The sequence below is a fragment of the Miniopterus schreibersii genome (genome assembly GCF_964146895.1).
Source record: "Miniopterus schreibersii genome assembly, chromosome: 4".
NCBI lineage: Eukaryota > Metazoa > Chordata > Mammalia > Chiroptera > Miniopteridae > Miniopterus > Miniopterus schreibersii.
The window spans coordinates 69,356,766-69,383,958 of record NC_138105.1 but is presented as its reverse complement, the minus strand read 5'-3'; the positions used below and the strand labels follow the sequence as shown (position 1 = coordinate 69,383,958).

The window sequence follows — 27,193 nt, the reverse complement described above, 5'->3', positions numbered from 1 at the left end:
ATGTGTATTTTATGACAATTTTTAAAATTAAAATTAAAAATGGAGTGAAAGTGAAGCTAAGTTGTGGCCACATCATTTGAGCCCCAGGATGTTGACACTTGTGGGGTAAAAATACACATAGCCAGACACAGTGATGCTGTCATTTGGGCCATGTGTGGGACCCTAACCACCTTAGCATCATCATCTTTACATGCCAGCAGCCAGAAGGCTTTGAGCATGCATAAAAGACAGAGAACTTTGGTCTTGGCTGGTATGGCTCAGTGGTTATAGTGTCCGCCGTGCACCGAAGGGTCTTGGGTTTGATTCCTGGTCAAGGGCATGTACCTGGGTTGTAGGTTTGATCCTGCACCTGTGTGGGGGATGCAACCAATCAATGTCTCTCTCTCCTTTCCCTCCCTCCCTCCCTACCACTCTCTCTGAAAATCAATGGAAAAATATCCTCGTTGAGGATTAACAAAAACAAAGAGACAGGGAACTTAAATGCTAATAGTTGCTAACACTGTGCACTTTCCCCCAGGGTGGGCACTGTGGGAAGCCCTTTACCTTCACTCAGTTGTTCCATGCCTGTATACTGAGTGCCTGCTGTGTACCAGGCACTCTACCCTGCCCTGGGATAGGTAGTAAAGAAGAGACAAGACCTGGATCCCCTTTGAGCTGACATTCTGGGTGAGAAGGCTGTAAGTGAAAACATAAATAATTGCAGATTGTGACAAGTGTTATGAAGAAAATAAACTGTGACATGGTTGTCACTAAGACAGGCCAACTTTAGATCAGCAGGGAAGGCTTTCTGGAGGAGGTGATCCCAAAGCTGAAAGTAGAAAGATGAGCTAGCCATGCAAAGAGCCAGGTGGAGAGCATTTCAGGCACAAGCCCTGGGTCAGAGTAGCTGGATGAACCAGCAAGGGGCAGATGGTACAGGGCCTTGTTTGGCTTGCACTGAGTAAGGTGGGAGCCGTGGAGGGTTCTCAAGCAGAAAAGAGATATGAACCCAGTTGTTCACAGGTCCCTTTCTGCACCTGTGGGGGAAATAGTGGAGGCAGGGGCACCATGACAGGAGCTAGGGACCAGGGTGAGGACTATTCTGGTCCAGGTGAGTAATAATGGGGGCTGGAGGCTAAAGATGGGAAGTGGGCAGGTTTACAAAATATTTTGAAGGTGGGGCTAACAGGAGCTGGGGTAAGGAAAAAAGCATACTCGAAGGCTGGAGGTGAACAGAGAACATTAGTATAGGTTAGTGGGTGGGGGTTTTGGGGTCAAGGAAACCTGGGTTCAAATGCTTTCTTGGCCCCTTTCCTGCTGGCTGCGTAACGTTTACACGTCACAACCTCTCCACCTTAATTAATGGGGAGAGAAGTACAAGTAATGGATGGTATGTAGATAGGAAGTATTAAAAAAAAAGGGGGGTATTTAAGAAAAAATTCCAAGGGGATATAGGAGGAAAAAAGGCAGTTAACATGGCGGGGCACTTGGCTCAGAGGTCACGGTGACTGCTGGCAGCAGGGGGCAGCAGCGAGCCTCCAGACAGCCAGGCAGGGTGCAGCTTTCCAGGTCCAAATGAGCTACACCAAACTGTGGCGCCTGGGGTGCCTGGGCCAGGGGACAGAGCAAGTCTGGGGCCACGTGTCCAGGCCATGTGACTGAGGAGGGGGGGCCAGAGGTGGACAGCCCATGGCCGCCTTCTGGAGTCTAGGCACCAGAACCTAATAAGGGACATTTGTTCAGGAGAAACCTGAGCTGCTTGCACGGTGGAATTCAAGCGGAGGCAGGGGCCAGCAGACAGGGCTTCCTGGCCCTTCCCCTAAATACAGTCACCCCAGCTCAGAAAATCCTAGGGCTGTAAGAGCTGGGGTTCTCCTTACCAGCCTCCCACTGCCCCCACAAACACTACAGGCTCAGGCACTGTTACAATAGGCACTTTATTTGTGGTTGGAATGCAGTTACACGCAGGGGTGTGTGGACAGAACAGGGGAGGGAGGAGGACTGGCAACAGGGACAAGACATGGAGACCCCGAGCAGGAATTTCTCCCTCTCCGGGATCCTGAAACGGTGCTGATGAACAAAGACATGAAGTCCGGGGCCTTAGGATATGGCAAAGAGGAAACCAGGAGACCAGGTCCTGAGTTCAACAGATTTGGCAAAAGAATCCTCAAGATGAGGTGGCTGGGCAGGGGGGGCCCGGTGTGCACATGGCATCTGCCCTGCACCCCTTCCCTGAAATTGTCCCTTGGGTGGATTCAGTTTCTTTTCTCTCTTACAAAGAGAGCTGTGTCAATAACTGGCAGAGGAAGGGGAGAAACTCAGCTCAGCTCCTCCAGCCAGCCAGCCAGCCAGCCAGCCAGCCAGCAGGTTTCTATTAGGCAGCTATTAGTGGTCTCCTCCCTCCTGCTCAAAGCAGCCTCCCAGAATAGCCTCACTCCCTCATCTTCCATCAACAAACAGGGTGCATTGCTCTCCCCCCACCCCGTGGAGACACCCCCACCTGGGCACGCATACCATACCCAACTGCAGCCATACCAGATAACAGAAGGCACTCCTCACTGGCCCCAATCTCAGCTGTTGAGACAGACAGAAAAAGCTAATAGACCCTTTAATGCATAGCCAGGTTTAAAAAAATAGTAAAGAAACACATGTGGCGGCCTGTGAGCCAATTGTTCAGCTATGGAGAAGGGACTCAGTCCTGGCTTGAGCAGATACAAGTGAACGAGGCCTTTAGGAGCTGGAGCTTACTGTGGCCATCCCACCATAAGAAGGAACAGAAAACTTGAGGCAGCCCACAGAGGTTGGGCCCCATCCCGTGCCAGACACATCAGGAGCCCTCAAAGGACTTCTTCCCATCCAGGCCGGTGAGGGCTGGAGTGATTCGTTGAGCAGTCTTGTGGGGGCCACCATGAAAAGTCTGACTGCCCCTTGGCATAGGGAGGAGATGCCACAAGTCCTCCAGGTCCCTGGAAACTGGTGGTAACTGGATGATGGGGGGTGGCAGTGACAGGACTTCAGGTCAGCCCAATGGGCTGGGGGTTCTGACCCAGCTGCCGAGCACCCAGTGTGAGACTTTACAGGAAGGTGGGGGAAGGTGGGGACTTTAAGACTCTGCCGGCTTCTTGTTGGTCTTGTTCAAAAGCTTCTTGAGATTGGAAGACATGAAGTAAGGCCTCTCGGCCGAGCCATCATTCCTCTCCAGGTCCTCCACTGTGGAGAGAGACCCCAAAGCAGGTGGTATGAGGGGAGCTCAGGCAGGGGCCTCTGGGGACAAAGCAGGCAGGGGCCACAGAAGCCTCAGAGGGTTAGGAAGCAAGACACACTGGGACTGGAGAGGGGCAGACTATAGTGGGCTCAGGAATGGGACACACACGCGTTCCCCACACTCCCAGGCAAGGAAGCCCCGCATGCATCCCCGGTCTACAGGGAGGAAATGAGGAGGCCTGCCAGGCCACAAGCTGGCCTCCCTCCTTCTCTACTCCTCCTACTCCTCGACTTCTGCCTGCTTCCCCTCCTCCGCACTCCCCTTCAACAGGATGTCTCTCAGCTCAGGCGACATGAAGTAGGGTCGCTCCTGAGAGCCGTCATTCCTTTCCAGGTCCTCACCTGGGCTCCCCCCAGGAACCGGCAGGGGAAAAAATGGGGTGGTCAGGAAGGGAAGGAAAGAGGGAGGCAGGGAAGAACAGGGAAGCCAGCAGGCATGGAGGAGAGGAAGAGAAAAGAGAAAACAAAAACAAAAACAGACAGATTGAGAGACCAGAGTTAGTGGCAGCCATATTACCCCCCAACAAAGCTGAAGCCAAGGGCCCAGGGGCAGAGCGTTCCAGCTGCAGCCTGAACCAGGGGACAATAGGATGGAGCAGCTCTGAGAGCAGGGAGGAAGCTGAGAGGGCATGCCAGGGCCCTAGGTAAGGGACACCTAGTCCCTGGGAAGCTGGGGGCATCCAGCAGGTAAATGTGTAGCTCTATGGGAAGATGTTCTACCCAGAGGGGGGAAGGGAGTCAGGGCCCAGCAAGGGTAGGGGTGAGGGGTCACTCACAGAAGCAGAGGAACAATGTGTCCACACACATGCCATAGACGCTGAAGAATCCATGGGCAATCAGGTAGGAGCCAATGATCACAGTCTGGGTGAGGGGACAGGAGCTGTTTCTATCCCAACTCCAGCCCAGGGTAATTCCGACCCACCCAGTCCCTCCCAGGCAGGGACCACTTCACTTCTATGCTAATAAGCCCTCCTTAGAATAACAACCTAACTCCTTACTCCTGTGGGCAGAGCCCTATCATCCACAGCACATTCTTTGCTCTCTTCAACCCCAGGGCCTTTTCACATGCTGTAGCCCTGACTCAGAAGTATTTATTATGCTTCCTCATTATTCCGCTTTAAGTTCAAACATCAAGTCCTCAGGTACCACCTCCTCCAAGGAGCCACCTCTGACATCTAGACCCTGTTTTATACTCTCCTAGTACTGAGCACCCCTCCTCTGAGATCTTCATCTGGCTGCAATTTTATGCATGTTTAGGACATTACAGGTTTACTGCCCACATTCTCACTAGACTGTATCTGTCTTGATTATTTTGGTGACTCACAAGGCCTTGGTAGGTACCTGATAAACATTTATTGACTGAAGTGAGTGGACCTTAGAGAGATTAAATAACTTGCCCAAAGTTACACATCCTAGAACTAGCAAAGAAGACTAAAATAAAAATCTAGGTCACAGGGCTCCAAGGCCTGCACTCAGATTTTGTGCTTCTTAGGGGTGATGACCTAACCCCTTCAGGGCCTGTTACCTCCCCGCCCTGACCTCCCTCCACATCCTCCCTTCTTCACTTCCTCCATACCAGTCACAGCTATTTCTTCACTGCTCTGGTATGGTCCTACCTCAGAGCCTCTGTCCTTGTTCCCCATGCCTGGTTATTGCCTGTATCTCCTTCAGATCTTAGATCTGACATCACTTCCACAGCGAAACTGCCTGGACTCCCAGACCTGCAAAAATCTTCCACCACAGGCTCCAAAAGTTCCCTAGAATTCTGCCCTGTGGCACGTACCAGTTTGCAATCTCGTATCCACCCATATCATTATTGATTAATGTCTATTTGCCTTTAAACTATAAGTCCTCTAGAAGGAAGCCCTTCCTCCTTCTGTGCGTGGTACACAGTAGGTGCTTAATAAATGTTTGTAGGAATAAATAACCAATCTCCTACTTCTGACCCCCACCCGTATCAGTCCAGTCAGAGGGGGGCAGGTGAGTCCCAACACCTCCTTGTCCCCTGACACCCGCCCATCCCCAAAGTTCCATACCAGTATAGGGACCCAGTAATAATTGAGAGGGGGTGCTGTGTCTTGTATGATCCTAATACGGTGGGTGAAGAAGAAGAAAGCCAGGATTCCTGGAGAGGGGGAGAAAATGGAGATGGTTGAGGGTTTTGGCTAAGGGCAGTAGCCCCCCCCCCCCCCCGAACACCCAACCACTACAGAAGACATGGGGAGCCCACAGACCAAAAGGCTCCCACAGTTAGACAGGCTGGATGAGCAGCACTCACCCACGCTACCCACAACCAGAAGTTTGCCCAACAGGAAGAGGAAGTCAGTAACTTTGTCCAGGACAGCCACTCTGCAAGGGAGAGTGAGGAGCAGGTGTGAACGTTGGCTCAGGGACCAGGGGTGGAGGGAGGTGGCAAGAGGATGGTGTTTTCCCAGACCTGATGATGTTTCTCATCAGCAGGAAGAAGGCGTTCTTGGCTGAGGTGCAGAAGTTGGTACCATAGATGGCAATCTGGAGGGAGGTAGACGGGAAGAATCATGTCCCCTAGGTGGGAATGTGGGCTCCTCCCACCCAGTAGAAGCTGGTGGGCTGGTTATGGGTCCGAGGCCTACTCACCATGATGTAGGCATTCCTGTTGAGGAATTTGATGAATTTCTCCAGGCACCAGAAGCAGCATTTGAGACAGGTCATGAGGAACTTGGCAAACTTGTTGTCCGCAGCTGGGTGAGAATGGAGGGATGTGAAGGGGAGGGGATACCCCCTACCTCCTCATTACACACACTTGCCACAGTGCAGGACTCCCAGAGCCCACCTTCTCAAAGAGACAAGGAGAGGAGCCTCCTTGATTCAGGATCCTTGGGGGGCATGTTCCCAGTGAGGGACCCAAGCCTGAAGCTTTTCAATCCAACCTCCAAGACAGGAACCAATCACAACCCACACCACTGCTCTGGCCCCGCCTCCCACGCTGACACTAATCTTACAGACTTCCATGGTACAACCAATCCCAGCCCCAACAGCCCCTCTCTGACAAAGAAAGCAGTCTTAGCCCCGCCCTCCTCGGTGCAAACAAACCCCAGCCCAACTCTCCCTTCAGGAACCAATAGTGGCCTATAGGCCCAGCCTCCTCAGGGGTAAGAATTCCACCCAGTGGGCTCTCAGCAGCACCTCCACAGCGGGAACCAATCACCCAAGCCCTTTAGCTCCACCCCACCCTTAGTTAGAAACCAATCACTGTCCCACACAAACCTCGCCCTCAAGCAAGAACCAATTCCGATCTGCCCCAGTCCCGCTTCCCCAATTTAAGGCCAAAGCCCACAGCATTTGGGCCTCACCTTTCAGGCGCTGATCCAAGTACTCCAGCACCACTCGGATGATCTGCACAATAGCCAGAATGAGGGCACCAAAGGCCAAGGAGCCTGTGTGGTACCTGCAGGCCAAGGGCATGGTCAGTGGCTGTGCCAGGCCTCCTCCACCCCATCTCACCCCCATCCCCAGACCACCGGGGTTCCCACCTGAGGGCCCGGCTGAAGGCGGAGAAGAGTGGAAAGGCAGGCAAGTCATCTGGCTTGTGCAGGGCCCAGTAGTAGGAAGCGAAGGCCCCAGCTAGTGTGACCTGGCCCAGAGCCAGCACGAAGTTGGCCAGCCAGAAGAACATGAATGCATTGAATATCTGCAGGCCCAGCAGGGCCCGGTGGTAAGCCGACTCACCACCATAGAAGGCGAACTGGCAGTAGGCTCCAGGGCATAGGCGGGACTCATTGGAGGAGGGGAAGGTCTGTGGGAGGGATGCAGAGCCCAGTCACAACACACAGACCCGGGGTGCAGAGTGGGCTCTTGGCATCAGGTCTGGGTCAGCTATACCATGGGGTGGGACAGGAGTCATGGGAATCAGAGTTAAGCCAAGGGGTTGGGGGTTCAGGATTGGGACTTACAAAGAAGGTTCTAGAAGCAAGACTAGGGATCATGGAACAGACTCAATGGGTGTCAGTGAGGCAGCATAGGTTATTTTGGGGATCAGGGTGGGGTCATGTGTCAGTGGAGTGGCCACATGGACAGGACAAGAGTGGCAGAGATCATCATGAAGACCACAGAAGTCAGGATAGGGGCTTGTGGAAGGCAAGGAAGGAGTTCTAGAAGCAAGAAATGGCCATCACTGGGTTAAGAGAGGGTTGTGGGAGCTCCCAAGTTGGATCTCTTCCCCTCCATGCCCCCCATATCCAGCACAGGGCAGACGGCAGGCACTGTCTGTTGAATGGCCCCAAAGTTGGGATGAGAGGTTTCAGATCCTCTATGGGCTGCTGGGAAATAGCTGCCCCCACCTCTGGAAACCCACCTCAGGGTTACAGGTTTTCCCAATAACTGGGCAGGTGGTGATATCATCAAAGATTTTATAAATGGCTTCGTTGGAAGTGGACAGGAAGCTGGAAGCTTGTTAAGGAAATTGAGGTCTAAGATTAGGGACCCCAGGGGCTTGTGGGAAAGAATCCCTTCCCCTACCAAGCTGCAGGTCACTTCCAGGCAAGTTTGGTCTTTAGCCATCCCCGGGAATTGGGGTCTGACAATGGATACACAGCAGTGCTGGCCCAGTAGGCGATGCAAAGGCACAGCAGGAAGAAGGTGACCAGTGGGTACAGCATGGAGCACATCACATATCCCACAGCCCTGGGGAGGAACAGAGAGATGGGCATCAGGGACGGAGCAGCCCTGAGATCACCCCCCCTCACACCCTCACACCCACCTGCTGGCTTCTTTGATGAGTGCAATGGCGATGAGAATCCTCTTCCGTAGAAAGATGAGCAACAAGATGATAATAACCTCAAGTATGCTCAGAATTATCACTGTAGGGGGCAGAGGGTAACCAAGTCTGCCAGTTGCCTGAGCACCCACTCCCTCCCACGCCTAACTGAGGGCAAGAATGGGGGGTTGGGACTCACTGAAGGCCATCCAGGTCTGCCGCAAGTGCAGGTACACACGGAGGTCTGTCTGAAAGCCAAGGTCCACCAGGGAGATGTCGGAGCCGGCTTCACCACGCAGTCGGGCGTACTCCATGTAGCAGTGAAATATACCTGCACAGAGGAATCGCCATGCTACAGCCCTCCGACTGCTCCTCCAATGTAGCAAAGCAGGCACAACCACCCCGATTTAACAGAAGCAAAAATGGAGGTTGAGAGGGGCTGCCATTGTTTGCTCCTGCCTCAGGGTCTTTGCACTAGCTCTTCCCGCTTCCTGGTACATTCTCTCCCCAACAGATCCTTCACATCCTCTGGCGCTGAAATGTCACTTTTTCATGAGACCTTCCAGAAACCTTTCCCCTTTTTAGAATCTTACCCTCTCACACTCCAACTTCTTATCCCCCTTCTCTGCTTTGACATCCTAGAGGATTTTCTGGTTTGCTTCTTGTCCATCTGCTCCATACCCCCAGGAATATAAGCTCCACAGGAGCAAGGATTTGTCCTGTTTTATTCATTGCTATAATCTCAGCACCTAGAAAACTGCCTAGGACACAGTAGGTACTCTGTACATGTTTGATGAATGAATGAATGAATGAATGAATGAATGGTGTCAGGATGCTGTGTGGCCTGCGCTTTCCTCTGACCCCCTTGAGACTCTGTAACAATGATTCATGGGTAGTAAGGGAGGACATGGGTGTCAACATCCAGTGGGGTAGCATTAGGGATTTTCAGCATTCCTCTTAGCGCTTTGTAGAAGAAAATTGTAAAATACAAAGTCAAAAAAAAAAAGTCTAGTTGCCCAACATGCTAGCATCCAGCTAGAAAACACTATTAACATGAATATTTTAATATCCGTGTCCTCAGATTGGATTGTATATCAGGCCATCTTTCCAACTGGGAAGTTTAAAAGAGTAATCAGGCCCTGGTCAGTGTGGCTTAGTTGGTTGAGCACCAAAAGGTCGCCAGTTCAATTCCTGGTCAGGGCACATGCCCAGGTTGTGGGTTCAGTACAGGAGGCAACCAATCAATGTTTCTCTCTCACATCAATGTCTCTCTCTCTGTCTCCCCCTATCCCTTCCTCTCTCTCTCAAACCAATAAAAAAAATTTTTTAAAAAGAGAAAAGCCCCTATAAAAAAGAATAATTAGAATATAAAGCACTGGGTTTTGAGCTTGGCCTCTGGGTTCCTTAGGCCTCAGTTCTCCCATCTCCTCCACATACTGTCTTCTTCTCATTAAGCTTCCTAACTAGTAAATATTAATTATCCCCATTTTATAGAAGAAGAAATTGAAGCACAGGGAAGTTGACTCACTTGTTCAAGGTCACAGAGTGAGGAGTTGGCAGAACTGACATTTGAACCCCCAGCTTTCTGGTGCCAGAGCATGTATCCTTAGCCACTGTCCTAAGTAGTCTACTTGCGAATGAATGCCTTTTGGTGTTGATAAAATACAGATCCAGGCCCCAGTTTGGAAGACTATGGTTTAGCCAGATGCTGGTTGTTTTCCAGCATCTGCTGTCATAAACAACAATAAGATTAATATCTTCACAAATACGCCAAGTAAAAGGTAGAGGACGTCTGATGGTTTAGAAGATTCTTGATGGGCCAGTGCCAGGTCAAAGGGCAGGAGCATTTTGTAGACTATGGGGAGGGGAGTAGGAAAGGAGGGGGGAGACGCACCGTAGCCCAGTACCAGGATCACCATGACGATCATCACCCAGACCATAATGCCAGCCAGGAAGCGGAGCAGCACGATGAACAGGAGGCTCATCACCATGGCGATGACCAGGCCTCTGGGGGATAAAATGGGCACAGGAGTGGTCCCCACCCTCCTACCAGCTTCAGACTGCCCAGCCCAGAAAAGGCCACCATCCCTCTCATCTTACATGACAATCCAGTACCAGGAGACAGTATAATCTTCAAATATCCTCATGGCCAGCTGCCGAGCCTCCAGGACTCCATTGGCCTTCCTGGGACAAGGCATACAAGGGTAGTGTCAGACCCCTCCCTGATTGGTCCAGCCCCAAGGGGATGCTCTGTCCCACCCAGGAAAGCGCAATGCCAGTATGGTGGGCAGCAGTCCTCACTTGGCACCCTCAACCAGCTCAGTGATGTTTTTCCGAACGCCGTCCCCATCCTCATAGGTCGTCTCGTTGCCCACCATGAGGACCCCCTTGTGGGCATGGATGGCTGGGAAGCATCGTCGGGCGACTGCATGGAGCAGGGGATGGGACAGGAGTCAAGCTGAGTCCCTGACACCTCCCCACACCCTACCTAAGCTCACAGGACCCCAGACTCACGGGGTGTGCTAGGAATGAGGACAGGGGGGCAGTCGCCATCCCGAAGCACCTGAGCCACACCCTGTCGAGAGAGGGGACAGTTAATCCCCCATACCAGCACTCTCCACATGGCCCTGCCTAGGCTCCCCTCACCTTGTTGTTCTGGAAGCCGGACACGCAGAACTGCTTGTAGTACTCAAAGTCCTGGGAACTGCGAGCATTCAGATAGGTGAGGTATCGATTGGGGCACTTCTCCACGCAGATCTTGGGGGGGGGGGCAGGAGGCAGAGTTGGGTGGGGTCAGACACCTGATCCCCACTCAAAACACAAGTTCCACCTCCCATTCACCACAGAAAAAGAAAAAGCTAGGTGAGAAGCCATCACTACAGGGGGAAAAGGACCTGGTGATGGAAATGGGGGACAGAGAAGGGGATGGGGAGGGGACAAGTTACCTGGGGGGTGGGACACTGGAATTCCAGGAGGACCAGGGGGCTGGCACACTTCACAATGTTGAAATAAAACAGGTAGGGTTTGTTCCTGGGGTTGGGGGAGGGAGATGAAAACTGTCAAGACTTCTCAACCACCCTATATAAAATATCTTAATGAAAACAACAATAACTACAGCAGCAACATGCCAGGTGCCATGCTAAGCTTTGCACACATATAGGCTCATCTAACCATCACAACAGCCCTATTAGAGTGGGACTATTATAACCCACATTTTGGAGATGAGAAAAATAAGGCCCAGAGAGGTTGAGAAACTTGCCCTAGGTGGTGACACAGCCAGGGAGTGACACAGCCCTCACTTTTACAGGTAAAGGAACTCCCTCTTTTACCTCAGCTGTTCATCACCACCTGACATCATATCCAATAACATCTCCTCTCTGTCTCTCCCCTAAAACGTGGTCCTCCAGAGAACAAGACTCTTAATGTCTCATTTAATGTGGTGTCCCCAAGGCCTAGAACAGCGGCTCAGGATGGTGGGAATTTTATAAATATTTGTTGACTAGACTAATGGATGGATGGAGGTGGGAGATGCCCAGAACCTTCTCCTCAGAGCTCATGAAGCCCTTCTGCCCACTCTTCCCCAGACCCACCAGGCAATAAGGAGCCAAACTTACGCATTTTTCGTGCCCTTCTGCCCGCAGAACTCGCCTCGGCTATCAGTAGGGTAGATCACCTTTCGGGGGTCTCCATGGGTCCAAGCTGTGGAGGAATCCAGATGCTGAGGCACTGCCTGCCACTCTTCAGCACCAGCCCCACTCCGGCCCCGAGGCTGTGGCTTGCACTCGCACCCTGGAATCCCAAGTCCTGTCCCCTCCTCCACTCACCTATGATCCCTACAGCCACATAGCCCACGATGGCCAGGAGGAGGAACACACAGCAAATGATGTCTGTGCAGCCCCTAGGAGCAAGGAACAGTGTCAGGGTGGGAGCCTTGGTGCCCCGAGTATTACAGACCCATTGTACCCTGCACACACACTCACGTGTTATTTGGACACATGTTGCTTAGTTATGCAAATGCTATACCAGAGGGCATGTGCATTTTAAATTATAATATATAATGGTACACTGTCCTCAAAGCAGGTTGCAGCAATGTGCAGCTCTCTTTTGATTGAGCATGTCCATTTCCCCACATCTTTACCAGCATTACATATTAATGTGTTTTGTGTTTTTTTAATTTAAACTATTTTTATAAGATTAAATATGATTTTGGTAAAAAAATAGATGAGACCTGGCCAGGTAACAGTTGGTTAGAGCATCATCCCCACATGCCAAGGTTGCAGGTTCCATCCCCAGTCAGGGCACATACAAGAATCAACCAATGAATTCATAAATAAGTGGAACAATAAATTGATGTTTCCTCTCTTTCTCTCTACAAAATCAATAAAAGTTTTTAAAAATATAAAACCACAAAATGGGAATGTATATAATAAAGAAGTCTCCCCCCACCCACACACACACTCCTGCCTCTAAGTAACCTGTTAATGATTTCTTGTGAGTCCTTTGGGTTATTAGGTATAAAAAAAATTTTTTTTTCTTAACTCAAGTGTGATATGATACACCTACTGTTCTGTGTCTTGCTTTTTTGCTTAATATATTAGGGGATCCATATCATCACTTAGGACTCTTGTACATTTTTTGTTGTAATCCTCATCAAGGATATTTTTCCATTGATTTTTAGAGAGAGTGGGGGAGGAGAGATAGAAACATCGATGTGAAATTGAATCCAAAACCCTTTGGTGCTTGGGCCGATGCTCTAACCACTGAGCCACACCAGCCAAGGCAGGACTCTTGTACATTTTAACAGCTGTGTAATATTAACCTAAGGATCCAGCTAACTAGTTGATGAACATTCAGATGGTTGGATTTTTGCCATTTTAAAAAAGGAAGCTATTTCATACATTTTTGTCCATGTGTGCAAGGTTTATGAAAAAATTTTTCCCTATAATTTTAATCTTTGGAACAAAAAGCTACATTTAAAATGTTCATATTTCCAAATTTCCTCGAAAAAAACTGCAACAATTATTTTCAGAGCAGAACCTGTGTGTTAATCTACTTAATCTTTGCTAATCTGTGATAGGAAATTCTATTTGGTTATTGGTTATTGTTTTAAGTTACATTCCTTAGCTTTCCAGTGAGTTTGAGCATTTTTCCATAACTACATTGTCTGCAGTATTTTTTGTTCCAGTCTTTTGCCCGAGGTGTTTTTTTTCCATTCATTTGTAAGGACTCTTTATATCTTTATATTAAGGTAATTAGTCCTTTTATCGTCAAGTTGCAAATATTTATCACCTGTTTGTTGGAGAACAGATGGGGGAGTGTAAAGAAACAGGGGTGGGACAGTATTAGCAGACACCCCCAGGCCCCCCACAGGAACCCAGAGCCCTTACCTATTGTAAATGGGTCCTTTGAAGGTGGGGTCATACTTCTGTGGAGTTCCTGAAAATCAGCAAGATAGAGCTGGTGGGGTCAAGAAGGGGCTGGGAGACCACCCTCTCCCAGGTGCTCCTAGGGGTACCTTTGGCCCCCCGAATAAATTTCAGAGACCCCGCAGATTTTCTGCCTCACTCAGCCTCCAGGAGAGGACATGCCCAAGCCCCCAGGAGAGCAGGCCAGGGTTGGGGGAGAAGCTGCTAATCGGATTTACCAGCTGGAGGCCACACACTGGGAAGGGGGCTGGAATGGGGGCCACCTGGGAGCTAGGTGGAGAGGGGAGGGTCCGAAGTGGGAACCCCACAGGAGGACTGGAGAGGGGGCTTCAAGGATGGGCCCTTCGGGTGAAGGGATTTGGAGGGAACTCTGAAGAGGCTCTCCCGGGGAAGAGTGGGGTGAGGGGTGCTGGCGGGTGAAGTGTGTGTGGGGGCGCGCTCCAGGCAGAGATCGGCTTTCCCTCTGCCCCCTTCCCAGGGGCCGGGCCCGGTGCAGAAGGGGGGCTGCCTACCGTGCTTTCCGTAGTAATGCTGCCGCTCGCCCCCCATCCCTGCGGCAGCCAGCCCCTCGGCCCGGGGGTCTGGCCTTGTGGGAGTCCCGAGGGAGGGACCGTCAGACCGACCGGCGGCGGCTCCTCCCAGCGAGGAGGTGGGCGGGGCGGGCGGAACCAGTCCGACCGGCCCCGAAGGAGCCGCCGCCAGGGGACTGACCGAGGAGGGCGGGGACAGGCCGGGTGGGGCCGCAGCTGCTCCCGCCAGTCAGCCGCCCTCCGCATTTAGCCCGCCCCGCCCCCACCCCGAGAACCCCTGGGCTTCGCCCTAGCCCCTGGGCTCGCCCGCCCCATCATCAGGCCACACCGCCCAGCACACCTCCCAACGCCGAAAGGGCGCCTAGGATTCACCCATTCTCTAGGTATGGAAACTGAGGGGCAAGTAGGTCAATTTCTAGCTGGGCGCCACAAAACCGGCAGATGGCTGACCCCAAACTCCCAGCTGTAAAGTATTTGAGCTGAAAATTCTCAAATCAGTGCATATATTTTATTTGGAGCTGCATTCAGAAAGAAAAAAAAAAATTAAATGGCAACAGTTAAACATTGGGAGAGTCCATATAAAATTCCACATGGCCAGTTTCTTGAAAACTGGCGAATGGGACCCGCAGCCCCATGCCACATTCCTGTCTGGCACGGCCCTCAGATGGTCCCTTTGTGGCCCCCAAAGCTACACACTTGAGGTTCATCATCCCTGCACACTCTCACAATTGTGACTCCAGGAGCCATTGTTTTGTAGAACAGGGATTTATTGAGCCCCTACTGGGAGCAGCCCCCGGGCTGGACATCAGGTACAGTGGCAAATCAGAGAGACCCAAACTTGTGTGTCTTGTGGAGCCAGCATCCTACTGGATGGCCCTGGATTCAAATGTTCTTTCTTCCTCACTGAGCCAGAAGACACTTAGGCCAATGCCTTGCCTACTCTGAGCCTCAGTTTCCTTAACTGTGAAATGGGGCTAAAGTTAAAAACCAAAACTGGTCAAAGACCAGGTCTGGGATGCCAGGAGGTATACAGTTGGCATGGGGTTTACAGTTGGAATGGATGTACTGTACTGTCAGTGTAGGGGTGCTCGAACAATGTGGGAGTACACAGTAGGTATGGGGATACTGCAGGGGGCACAGTTAGAGTGGCATTATATAGTCAGTATGGAGTCATACAGCTGACATGGAGGTAGACAATTGCCATAGGGGAGTTTAATCCGTGTGAGATATACAGTAAGGGTGGAGGTATACAGCTAGTGGGAGGTATACAATCAGCATGAAGTTGTACAGCTACTGTGGGAGTATATAACTGGCAGAGAGTGCAAACTCAACTGGCTGTACCCCCCACACCAACCATCCACCCCCATATAAACAGTATACTCCCTCAGTCTCGCTGCATCTGCCAAAAGCCATTGGGGCCAGTTGTATACTTTATAGTACAGTTAACTATATACAACCGGCATGGGGGTATAGTCGGTAGGAATATATATTCAGTGTGGGGTACACAGTTAGCATGGGATTATACAGTGTGTTCACATACAGTTGGTGCTCAGTAATTACAGCTACTGCTTCAGAGTCCACCCCCACCACTGTCCCACTCTGATCGCTAACTCAGCATTCCTAGAGAAAGGCAACCTCTCCACAGTGGCCTATAGCTTTGGAGGCCCTACCTGACCCCTGGCCCACAGACTTCAGCAAATGGGCGAGGCTCAAGGCTTCAAGCCATGCCCTTGGATGACCAGGCCTCCTAAAGAAATCCTGTGGTTCCAGAGGTCCCTGCCAGCGAGTCCCACCCTACACAGTCTGAGTGGTGCAGTCTCTTCTCTTCCCAGATACACTAGGTCTCTTGGGGTCATTCCTGTAAATTCAGGACTTCAAGCAACTCCATCCTGATGATTCCCAAATGTCAGTCCCTAGGGAGGGCCTGACCCCCAAGCTGCATATCCCTGAGACACCTGTCTCCCGGTGCCCCACATGGGGTTCTCATAGGCATCTCACACTCAGCACTACCACATCCGATTCCCTCTCAGTCGTCCCCCAACCTGCCAGGACTCAGAAATGGCAGCTCTGTCTTCCAGAGCGCTCAGGCTAGAAACCTGGGATGTCTCTCTCCTTAACATCAGCTCTACCTTCAGAATCTACCCGGTATCCAACCATTTCTCACTCTCTCCTTGGCCTGAACCCTTGTCACATAGCGGTCATCTCTTGCCTGGACCACTGTAGGTGTCTCCACCCTGGTCTCCCAGCTCCCACTCTTATCCTCCACTGTGTTCCTCCCAATGCAGACAGAGGAGCCTGTAAACACCTGAGTCAGGGCATATCCTTCCTCTGCCCGGAACCTCCATGGCCCTCACCTCATTCAGAGGAGAAGCCCAACTCTTCAAATGTTCAAATGTTCTTTCTCCCTCACTGAGCCAGAGGACACTTAGGATCACAAGGCCCTGACCCCTCACTGCCCTCATGTCCTCCCCTCTCTCTCCTTTGCTCACTCCATTCCAGCCTTACTGGCCTCCTGGTTACACTGAAAACTCATCAGGCATGGCCTTGACTCAGGACCTTTGCACTTGTTCCCTCCACCTGGCAAGTTCTTCCCTGAACTGTCCATGTGGCTCCACCTCCTTCAGGCCTCTGCTCAACAGCACCTCCTCAGAGCAGCTTTCTCTGACCATCCTACCTAAAACAGCACCCTTTTCCTCCATTATTTTTTTTTTATGTCTGTATTGATTTCAGAGAGAAGAACTAAGAGAGATAGAAACATCAATGATGAGAGAGTCATTGATTGTCTGCCTCCTGCATGACCCGCACCAGGGATTGAGCCGGCAACCCAGGCATGTGCCCTGACTGGGAATCAAACTGCGATCTCCTAGATCATAGGTGGATGCTCAACCACTGAGCCACGCTGGCTGGGCTCTCCTCCACTAAAATCACCCTATTTGCTCAGCCAGCGTGGCTCAGTTGGTGAGTGTCTACCTATGAACCAGGAGGTCACGGTTTGATTCCTGGTCAGGGCACATGCCCAGGTTGCAGGCTCGATCCCCAGTGCTGGGCATGCAGGAGGCAGCCGATCAATGACTCTGATCATTGATGTTTCTATCTCTCTCTCCCTCTCCCTTCCTCTCTCTGAAATCATTGAAAACATTTTTTAAAAATCACCTTATTTTATTTTGTTTCTTACCGCCACCTGATATGTCACACATTTATGCATTGTTTGCTGTCTGCCCCCAAGCCCAAAGGCAGGGATTTATATTTGTTTTGTTTGTGGCAGTGTCCCCAGTGCCCAGCATTGAACAGGCATAGAACAGGCACTCAAGAAACGTTTGTTGAAAACAAACGTTTAATTAATAACCATAATATATAATAATCCATGTATATACAGTTGACCCCTGAACATGGGTTTGAACTTTACAGATCCACTTACATGTGGATATTTTTCAATAAATATATATAGTACTGTAAATATATTTTTCTCTTCCTTATGATTTTTGTTTTTTTTAAAGATTTTTAAATTGATTTTTAGAGACAGAGGAAGGGAGAGGGAGAGAGAAAGAGAGAAACATCAATGTGAGAGAAACATCCATCAGCTGCCTCCTGCACACCCCCTACCAGGGATTGAGCCTGAAACCCAGGCATGTGCCCTGACCGAGAATAGAACCAGCGACCTTTCAGTGCATGGGACCACACCCAACCAAATGAGCCACAGAGGCCCGGACTCCTTATGATTTTCTTAATAACATTTTTCTTTCTCTAGCTTATTTTATTATAAGAATATACTATATAATACATATAACATACAAAATATATGTTAATTGACTGTTATCAGTAAGGCTTCTGGTCAACAGTAGGCTATTACTAGTTAAGTTCTGGGGGAGTCAGAGGTTACACAAAGATTTTCTACTGTGTGGGGTGTCGGCACCCCTAACCCCCATGTTGTTTAAGGGTCAAATGTATAGTTAAGACTGAAAACAAAATGTAGCTTAGAGTTTTCCAGGTGTGCCTATTTTAAAAATTAATATATACCCTGGCTGGTGTGGCTCAGTCGGTTGGAACATCATCGAGTACACCAAAAGGTGGCGGGTTCCATCCCTGGTCAATCCCTGGTCAGGGTGAGTACAGGAAGCAACTAATCGATGTTTTTCTCTCTCTGTCTGTCTCTCTGTCTCTCTCCCCTTCTCTCTCTCTCTCTCTCCCCCTTCCTCTCTTTGGAATCAATAAACAAATGTTTTAAAAATTAATTTGTGAATTTTATACATAAAAGAATTTAATACATGACAAATGTGGGATTTCCAGTTGGTAGAGAAAGAATAAGTTAGTAGGATTGACTGCATTTGGAAGAAAATAAAGTTAATTCCACCCCCTATACATAGCAAAACAATTCTACATGGATTAGTCATGCAAATACATAAAAACTCAAAATGATTACAAGTATGAAGGGAAAATACAGGAGCATATTTCTTCCATCTGAAAGGAGGTGAGACTGGTAAGGAGGGTGGAGAAGAAATACAGGAGCACCAAAAGTTTCTTGTGGCAGCCAAATGGCAGCCAGACTGGAAGAGTGGGAGCAGCCACTTAACAACTGGTGCTAACAAAGGAGGGCCTTTCAGACACTGGCTCTCTGCTCTTCACCACATTGGAGGTCCTATCATCAACCCATGTTACAGCAGAGGAAATCAAGGCTCAGGGAGGGAAAGCAGCTTGTTCAATGGCCTAGCAACAAGTGGTGGGTCCCTATACCAGGTGTGATGGCTGAGTGGGAGCCACTAAGGGTGTTTGGGCAGGAGCATAACCAGGACAGGCTGGGGAAGGAAAGACACTTAGGGAAATTAATGGCTGTCTATGGGACAGCTGAGCTGTGTAAACCTGAGTTATTGCTGTGTAAGATGGAACTAAGGATGCAGAGAGAGGCTTAGGCTTGGCTCAGGGCCTGGCCTGGTGGGCGGGCACTCAGTAAATACAAGAAGGAACGTTGGTACTGTTACCTGATGGCTTCCACTAGCTCTCACTAACACTAGTGGATGGGGAAGGAAGGAAGGGCGAGGCAAATACTGATGGTTTCTGATAATGAGCCTGATCCAAACCCTGCAGGTTGGGAACTTGCTGAATCTTTGCAACAATGCTGCAAGGTAATAATAAGAAAAGTACAAATGCCCCAATGCCTCCATTTACTGACTTGTTTGCCATGAGCCAGGCACTCTTCTAAAACATTACACAGCCCAAGCTGGTTTGGCTCAGTGGTTAGAGCATCGGCCTGAGGACTGAAGGGTCCCGGGTTTGATTCCAGCCAAGGGTACATACCTCAGCTGCAGGCTTGATCCCTGGCCCTGGTCGAGGTGAAGGCAACCAATCAATATGTCTCTTTCACATGGATGTTTCTCTCTCTCTTTCTCTTCCTTTCCTTCCTCCCTCCTACTCTCTCTAAAAATCAATGGAAAAAATATCCTCGGGTGAGCATCAACAACAAAAAAAAGGGGGGGGAGACTATTTCATCATGTGAAAATTATGTGAAATTCAAATGTCAGTGGTCATCAATTCAGTTTTCATGGCACACAGCCATGGTCATTTTCATACTGTCTGGCTGCTTTCACACTGGCAGAATTGAGTAGCAGAGACAGAGACTGTATGTGGCCCGCAAAGCTGAAAATTTTTATTCTCTCAACTTTTTTTTTAGAGAGAGAAAGAGAGAGAGAGAAAGAAAAAATAATCAATGTGAGAAACTGGTAGGCTGCTTCCTGCACACACGCTGACTGGGGATCGAACCCACAACCTGGGTATGTGCCCTGACTGGTAATCGAACCCACCACCTTTTGGTGTACAGGACGATCCTCCAACCAGCTAAGCCACACTGGCCAGGGCTGTTCTCTCAACTTTTACAGAATTTGCCATGTCCTGGTCCCTAGGCCATCAACCAACATGCTGAGCCCGAGTCCAGCGTGTTTCACGTGCTCTCCTGGTAACAAGTGGAGGTGGTAAGCCATGTCATTTACTCCCCTGCAATACAGGTCAGGAAACCGACAAGTTCTTTTCCTCTCCAGGCTGCTGTTTTCCTGTCTGGAGAATGAGACTAATACTTGCATTTGCTTCATAAGTACTGACAGGACTGGGTGCTCAAAAAGCACTTAGCACAGGTCTGGGGTACAAGGCTGCAGCAAACATTAACCAGGAGCTTGGTACCATTTGACAGAGGGGGCAAACTGGGGTCACTGGCTTAGACCCCATAGCTGGTGAGTGATGGAGCCGCAAAACAAACCGAGATCCCTCTGGCTACAACCCAGACCTTTTCTTTGGCAGATACTGGGAGGGACAGAGCTAAAGATATGACAATGGTTTGGGAGAAGGCATGGGAAAGCTGGGCCATTAGGCCAGGCTAGGGGTGGGGGTGGGGTGTGGAGACAGCCCTTGAGTCCTGGCTTTGCTGGGCACAATGGCCAGCCTACCCTGAGCATTGGGCGTAGGAGATAAGAGAACCAACATGGGCTGCCTGATTACGATGCTGGTGCCAGGACATCAAGTGCCACCCAGCCCCCACGGCTTCCAGATACCAGCCAAGTCCCCAAAGCCTACAGCAGCTCAAGGCCTCACCCTTGCAGCCAGTCTGGCTCACCCCCACCTTCCCAGAAGTCTGTGCCTGAGGAATGGTCATCCTAGTCACCCAGATGAGATCCTTTGACAGAAGGTTTGGGGACAGCATGTGGGTGGGAAAGCTGAAAGTGATTCTACTAGTCATAATGCTAAGAATGAAACACAGAGTGCCTGCTGTGTGCCAGGCATTTACTTCTAGAAATTCATGTCATCCTCACAAGGCTCTGAGGGCAGATGGTGCAATATAGAAACTGAGGCACATGCCCGGCCTGGCGTGGCTCAGCGGTTGAGCATCGACCTATGATCCAGGCGATCAGGGTTCGATTCCCGGTCAGGGCACATGCCCGAGTTGTGGGCTGCAGCCAGTCAATGACTCTCTCATCATTGATGTTTCTCTTTCTCTCTCCCCCTCTCCTTTCCTCTCTGTGAAATCAATAAAAATATATTTAAAAAAATAAAAAAAGAAACTGAGGCACAGAAATGTTTAATTACTTGCTCCAAATCACACAGCCAGCAGGAGCTAGGATTTGAACTCTGCTCCTGACACCATATTCTTGAACTCTGTGCTTAATGAATAACTCTAACTGAGCATTTGCCATGGACCAATCTCTGGGCTAAGTGCTGTACCTGCATCAGTTCACTGAGCTCTGGAGATAGAGGGAGCTGATACTGTTGTTAACCTCATTTTATGGATAGAGAAACTGAGGCTCAGGTATATGAAAGGTACAGATACAAAAGGTTCAGGGATATGAAAGGTAAAGATGGTACAGAACTAGGAAGAATGGAACTGGGACTGGAACAGAGCCAATGCTGGGTTCCGGAACCTGGCTGAGAGTCAGAACTCTGTGGTTAGCTTTTTTTGTAGATGTGTTCATTTAGCACATTGGTAGTGGGTGATTTAAGTGTTCAACTAGCGTTATCTCCTCTGTTCTGGTCTGGTTTCTGCCATTGCAGTCCCTAGAGGCCAGGGGGAGTCTGTGAACACCTGAGTCAGACCAGGCTCCTCCTCTGCTCAGAACTCGCAATGGCTTCCATCTTTTAGAACAAAATTCCAAATCCTGCTTCCATCCCCTTCCTGCCCTCACCTCCTCCCATTCTACTCCTGGATCCCTGTGCTCCAGCTGCACAGGTCTGCTCACTGCTCCTTTGCACAGGCAGTGCCCTCTGCCTGAAACATACTACACCGCTCCCTCCCTCACTCCTCTGGTCACCTCAGGATGGCTTTCTCTGATCCTTCTATTTAACATTTTAAAGAATTTATATGCATATATGCATAACCCATGGACACAGACAATAGTGGGGTGAAGGCCTGGGGGGAGAGGGGAGGGGATCTATGTGGGAAACGGGGACATTTGTAATACTTTCAACAATAAAGATAAATCTTAAAAATTTAAAAAAAAAATTTAACTTTACCTCCAGGCCCTATAAATCACTCCCACCCCCTCTATCCTGCTTTATTTTTCTCCAGAGCCCTTCTCTGACATTCTAAAAATTTTCCTCTTTCATCTAATTTCTTGTCTGGTTTCATTTCTAGAATGTCAGCTCCACAGAGCCTGCTGTGTCTCCACCATCTAGAACAGAACCTGGCACACAGTACCTGCACAATGTTTGCTGAAGGGAGTTATGAATGAACTTGTTTAGATTAAGTAACCGGTATGCTTATCAAGATAAAAACGTAGACTAGAACAAGACTTCAGACTAAGAGAAATCACTCTGCCTCTTACCCCAGGCCCTGAGCCCTCGCTTCCTCTCCCTGGGGGCAGCTCCTCTCACTGATTTCCCTTTCCTCTTTCAGTCTACAGTTCACATACCTAAGCAGATTTCTAGTCATTTATCCCTGTGTTTTGTCACACATGCTAACATAATCGGACACTGTTCCCCATCAGAGAAGTTAAACCTACTTCATCTTTTTACAAGGCAACATAGTATCCTACTCTGGGAATGGTATGATTTAGCCTGAGGAACTATAAAAAGATACAAATGCCGCACACACAGAAATTAGTAGACTAAGCTCTGGAGACTTCTAGGCCATGTTACCTCTGGGATGAGAACAGCTGGCTGAGTGTTTCTGAAGGGTTCTTTCAGGTGGAAGGCTAAAATCTTCTGTGTGGTTGAGGGCTTATTTTTAATTTTCAGTCCCCACAGAGAATATGTTAATTTTCTTTATATAAGAGCTTAAAAATTTATTTTAAAATAACCCTCCCTTTGAGGATTGACAGGGCAAGGACATAAGAGAACTTTCCGGGGTGATGGGGAAGGCTTTACCAGAGGTCTGCCATTCTTTTCTGTTGGAGTCCAGATATTAAAGATTTTAAGCTTTGTGGTTCACATATCGCCTCTGTTGTATATTCTTTTTTGTTTTTATATACACTTAAAAACAGTTAAGATAGTAAATTTTGTGTTATGATTTTTTTAACACAAAAAAAAAACATAAAATAATAATAATACTGATAGACCCTACTTGGACATGAGAGGCTTCTGAGGTGCTGGTAATATTTTTTACTGAACTGGGTGCTGGTTACATGGGTGTGAAAACTCCTGGAGCCTCATAAATTTAGGATCCAAACCCTTTATGTATGAATTTTCTGCTTCAATAAAAAGTTCAGCCCTGGCTGGTGTGGCTCCATCCCCTGCACCAAAAGGTTCCCAGTTCAATCCCCAGTCAGGGCACATGTTCGGGTTGTGAGCTCGATCCCCAGTAGGGGCGCACAGGTGGTAGCCAATTGCTGTTTCATTCTCACATCAAAGTTTCTCTTTCTACCCCTCTCCCTTCTCATCGGTCTAAAAATCAATAAAAAATCTTTTTTTAAAATTTTAAAATGTTTCCTTTGATTGGTTAAACATAAGATTGTTCACCCACAAATGCACTACTTGATGCAACTGTCAAAAATGATTTTGGGCCCGGCCGGGCGTGGCTCAGCGGTTGAGAGTTGACCTGGGATCCAGGCGATCAGGGTTCGAGTCCCGGTCAGGGCACATGCCCAGGTTGCGGGCTGCAGCCGATCAATGACTCTCTCATCATTGATGTTTCTGTCTCTCTCTCTCTCTCTCCTTCTCCTTTCCTCTCTCTGAAATCAATAAAGATACATTAAAAAAAAAAAAAAAGATTTTGGAAGCTTTCCAGGCACTGACATAAGAGGTCATCTCCAACATATATTTAAAAAAAAACAACAAAAAGCAACATGTGAAACAAACACCTTTCATTTAACAAATATTTGTTGAGCATCTACTATGTGTCAGGCACTGTCGGCGATACACCTTCAGACCAAACAGACATGCATTCCTGTATCATGAAGCTAGCACTTTAGGGATTTGCTGACATTTTTGTAAAAGAAAAAACCACAGCCACACTATGAATAATATGTATATATTTGCGTGGGAAGCTCTAAGGTCTAGACTCCATTTGAAAGACAACATAAGCTGTTTTAATACTAATGCACTCCGAAAAGGGAGTATGGGGCTGGGAGAGGAAACAAGGAGACTTTCATAATAAAGCTCTAAAGTCTTTTGTATCATTTGTATTTTGAAGCATGTGAATATATTATATATTATCTCTTTTTTTAAAAAGCTGCAATGATGAAGTAAGTACCCTCTCCCAACAATGTTTTGTTTTATTTTCAAATCAGGTGTCAGGACCCCGCTGCTGGCTGAGCTGGATTTTAGAAAATTGAGCCATGGAATCTGCTTTAATTTAACAAGCACCACTCCTTTTTCCCACCCTCTACCCCCACCCCATCAGTCTATTGTTTTAGATTCTAGAATCTTACTCCATGCTGCTCATGCTAAGGGTGGGCTGATTCATTGCTGATATCCGTTGAGGCTGGGAGTCATTTCCTTCTTGGAGACACTGCATTCCTCTAGACAGGGTGTCTGCTGAGAAGACAGCTTCCTGCCCTGCCCAGGTCAGCCCAAGTCAATGTCCTGACAGAGAGGTCTGCTTCTCTATCAGCTCATGGAAAATCCATGTCCCCAGAATCAACAGCCCCAGAGGCATCCTGAGCACACAGAGCTTGCCAGGAACTGGGCAAAATGGTTCCCACCATGGCAGCCCTATAGGTGAGGACAGAGTTTTAGAGAGATCACCAACTTGCTCAGTACCACAGTTCATGTTAGAGTCAGAATCTGAGCCTGTGTCTATCTGATGCTACCCTCTGAATTCACAGAAAGCATTGAGGTTGAAGGGAAGGATATGTGAGCCACTCTTGCATGCTGTTCCCAAAGGAAAGGTCCTCATTATCTGGCAGAGTGGCTTCACAGGGCATCCCAAGGGCCCCAAGTTTTTGGTTCTGATGAGATTAGACTTTTTACAAGCTAAATGAGACCCTTCCCCACTTGGAGGAGTCAAGCCATGTGGCCCCCCTGGAGGAGGTGAGGGTCTGGCTGCAAGACCCTGCTAAAGCCTCCACCTTGGCACCTCTGAGCCTCATAGAGAGAAATAATTAAATAACTGTGAGGTTTGTTTACTGTTCCCTCTGCCTGAAACACACTTCTTCCAAATTTTCCCACAGCCATTGGCTCAAACTCCAGCCCTTGGTCACCTAAAAATAATCCCAGATGATTTTCCCCACGTACATGGTACCCTGTTCTTGGCTTCACAGCACTTACAACAACCTAGAATTACATATTTATTCCCTGTCCACTCTCCACAGTCAAAGATTCTGCTTTATTCACTGTTGTGTTCTCAGTGTCCAGACCCTGTCTATAATAAATGCTCAATAAATATTTGTACGTGGAATGTGGTCCCAGTGCCCAGCATAAGGTCTCCTAGGCACAAAGGTCCCCTGTCTCGGGTGTGAGCCTGTCAGGGCCTGGGAGGGTTTGCTCAGACCCATCCATGGAAAGCTCCCTTTGGCCAAATTCAAGGCTGGGTGAATTATATCATTGTCCGCTCTGTCCCCACATCCTTTCCCCAGCCTGACCTCTTGAAACCCAAAGATTTCTCAAGTGCTGCCCACAGGCAGGCAGGGTCAGGCCCAGATCCCAGGCTAAAATTCACAGATCAGAGATAGCTGGCCACACCCAAGGGCTACACAGCATGGGCAGCTGCAGGATCTGGGGCTTGAGCCAAAACCAAGAACAAGGGAGCCCCTTAAGAGACAGGCAAGTTCAAGCAAGGAGGCAAGTGACTGGGTGGTGGCTAGGTCCCCCTATCTCCGTCTTCACTGGGCTGGGCAGGGAGGGTCCCAGCCTCCCCCAAATGTGTCTCTGCATCCTCCAGAGGCCAAGTCCCTGGAGGGCCGGCAGAGGCAGAAGGGAGGGAGGGAGGCACAGTTCTGGTAGGTTTGTTTTTCTTTATTTTTGAGTGGTTTCCGGCCCCTTCCCCAAAGCCATTCAGCCTCACAGTTTCCAGGAAGTTTCTGTCACACAAGGAGGGGTGAGAGGGCCCCTTTGCCCCAAAGCAGTGAATAGTGGGGCGTGTGAACAGCTCAGCCCTGGGGACCCAAAATGGAGAAGAGAAAGGAGAAACTGAGCACCATTACCCTTAATCCCCGCCGTGGGAACCCCGGGAAGAGAAGCACAGTAGGGTGTGGTTGTGGAGGGGCCTCATCTTGGCTCCATTCCCTGGGCCCCAAGAGGTTCGTGGGAGGGGGCACCCCCAACCCTTTGCACAGGGTAGGGAAAGTTAGCCAATTGTTTCTGGCTTCCTATCTGCCCCCTCACCGGAGGCGCCCTGGTTTCCTCCCTTCCCGGGCGCAAGGCGAGACCTAATGGGCTCCCACCCTTGCACTCAGTCTGCAAAGTCTTGCCTCAGTTTCCTCACTGAGCCAAAAGCCCGCGACGGCGACTTCCAGGGAGATGTGGGCAGGAGTCAGAAGTGGTCAAAGGGGACTGGAAGAGGAGGGGTACTTGGGGGGGTTGGGGCCCTGTATCTTTTCGAAGCCTTGGTCTCCGCGCCTCCCCTCCCCCACTTGGCATCTGAGCCGCCCAGATAACGGGACCTCCTCGGGCGGAGCATGCGCCGGGCGGCCCGCCGGCCAGAGGGAGAGCAGGGGCTCCGGGGAGAGGATGCGGGGCGACCTGGCGGTTAGAGGGGGAGAGGGCTCGGCGCCGAAAGGGATGCAGGCCCTGGACGCAGGATGAGGCCTCAGCTGCAACGCGGGTGTTCAAGATCGCGAACATCCCCCTTCCCCAGTCCTCCCCCAACTCAGCAAAGGTGGCCGCGGGTCATAGGTGGCTCCTACCGTAGGCTCCGTCCTTCCTCTCGTCCTCCATGGCCACGGCGGGCGGGGAGGGGAGTCCGAGCCGGCGCGACCCCAGCCCGGGCGGGCGGGAGGCTCCGCGGGCTGCAGCGCCCCGCCCCGGCGCGGCTCCGCCCACCCGCCGGCCTCCCCGCGCGCCCTCTCCAATCGGAGCCCCGCTCGCGCTGGGGCGGGGCCGGAGGCGGGCCGGGCTCCCGAGTCCCGGGCCTCAACCTTTGTTTCTCATCTGGAGTCCTGCGAGGCCCTTCTGTTGTGTTTTGTGCCCAAGGAGCAGTCGTCATCCATCCATCCATCCATCCATCCATCCATCCATCCATCCATCCATCCATCCATCCATCCATCCATCCATCCATCCATCCATCCATCCATCCGTTCAGACGTCAAATAGATAAGCTCTCGCTGACTGCGTGCCAGTGAACAGACAAAATGATGCCATTTTTCATTCATCAGATTGGCAAGAATTTGTGTTTGTTAACATCAAAC

At 49.9% G+C, this 27,193-nt stretch overlaps 1 protein-coding gene across 4 annotated transcripts; it reads right to left on the bottom strand.

The window, feature by feature from the left end:
• Positions 1-1,897: 1,897 nt before the first annotated feature.
• On the bottom strand, positions 1,898-26,811 carry SLC44A2 (solute carrier family 44 member 2 (CTL2 blood group)). 4 transcript variants are annotated; one of them, XM_081136635.1, is made up of 22 exons: positions 26,693-26,811; positions 13,366-13,414; positions 11,803-11,876; positions 11,593-11,677; positions 10,924-11,008; positions 10,625-10,735; positions 10,493-10,553; positions 10,280-10,403; positions 10,079-10,162; positions 9,873-9,985; positions 8,178-8,309; positions 7,982-8,081; positions 7,813-7,905; positions 7,577-7,664; positions 6,756-7,018; positions 6,576-6,670; positions 5,860-5,963; positions 5,681-5,754; positions 5,522-5,592; positions 5,280-5,368; positions 4,020-4,104; positions 1,898-3,585 (listed from the first exon to the last, which is right to left on the bottom strand). In XM_081136635.1, exons 1-22 carry the CDS (start codon positions 26,721-26,723, stop codon positions 3,464-3,466), a joined length of 2,133 nt encoding a protein of 710 aa, XP_080992761.1. In that variant the 5' UTR covers positions 26,724-26,811; the 3' UTR covers positions 1,898-3,463. The 4 variants fall into 4 exon arrangements, with proteins under 4 accessions (XP_080992761.1, XP_080992763.1, XP_080992760.1 ...); XM_081136637.1 differs by having other exon boundaries at positions 1,898-3,189; XM_081136634.1 differs by lacking the exon at positions 26,693-26,811 and adding an exon at positions 13,917-14,049.
• Between the last annotated feature and the right edge of the window lie 382 nt (positions 26,812-27,193).

What these genes read in the sequence shown, in the direction of transcription:
- SLC44A2 (XM_081136634.1), bottom strand. Translation starts at nt 13,953, where the DNA reads ATGGGGGGCGAGCGGCAGCATTACTACGGAAAGCACG. An exon ending in GCATTACTACGGAAAGCACG is followed by an intron (nt 13,415 to 13,916) that starts GTAGGCAGCCCC and finishes GCTGATTTTCAG; the next exon opens with GAACTCCACAGAAGTATGAC. An exon ending in AAAGGACCCATTTACAATAG is followed by an intron (nt 11,877 to 13,365) that starts GTAAGGGCTCTG and finishes CCTTGCTCCTAG; the next exon opens with GGGCTGCACAGACATCATTT.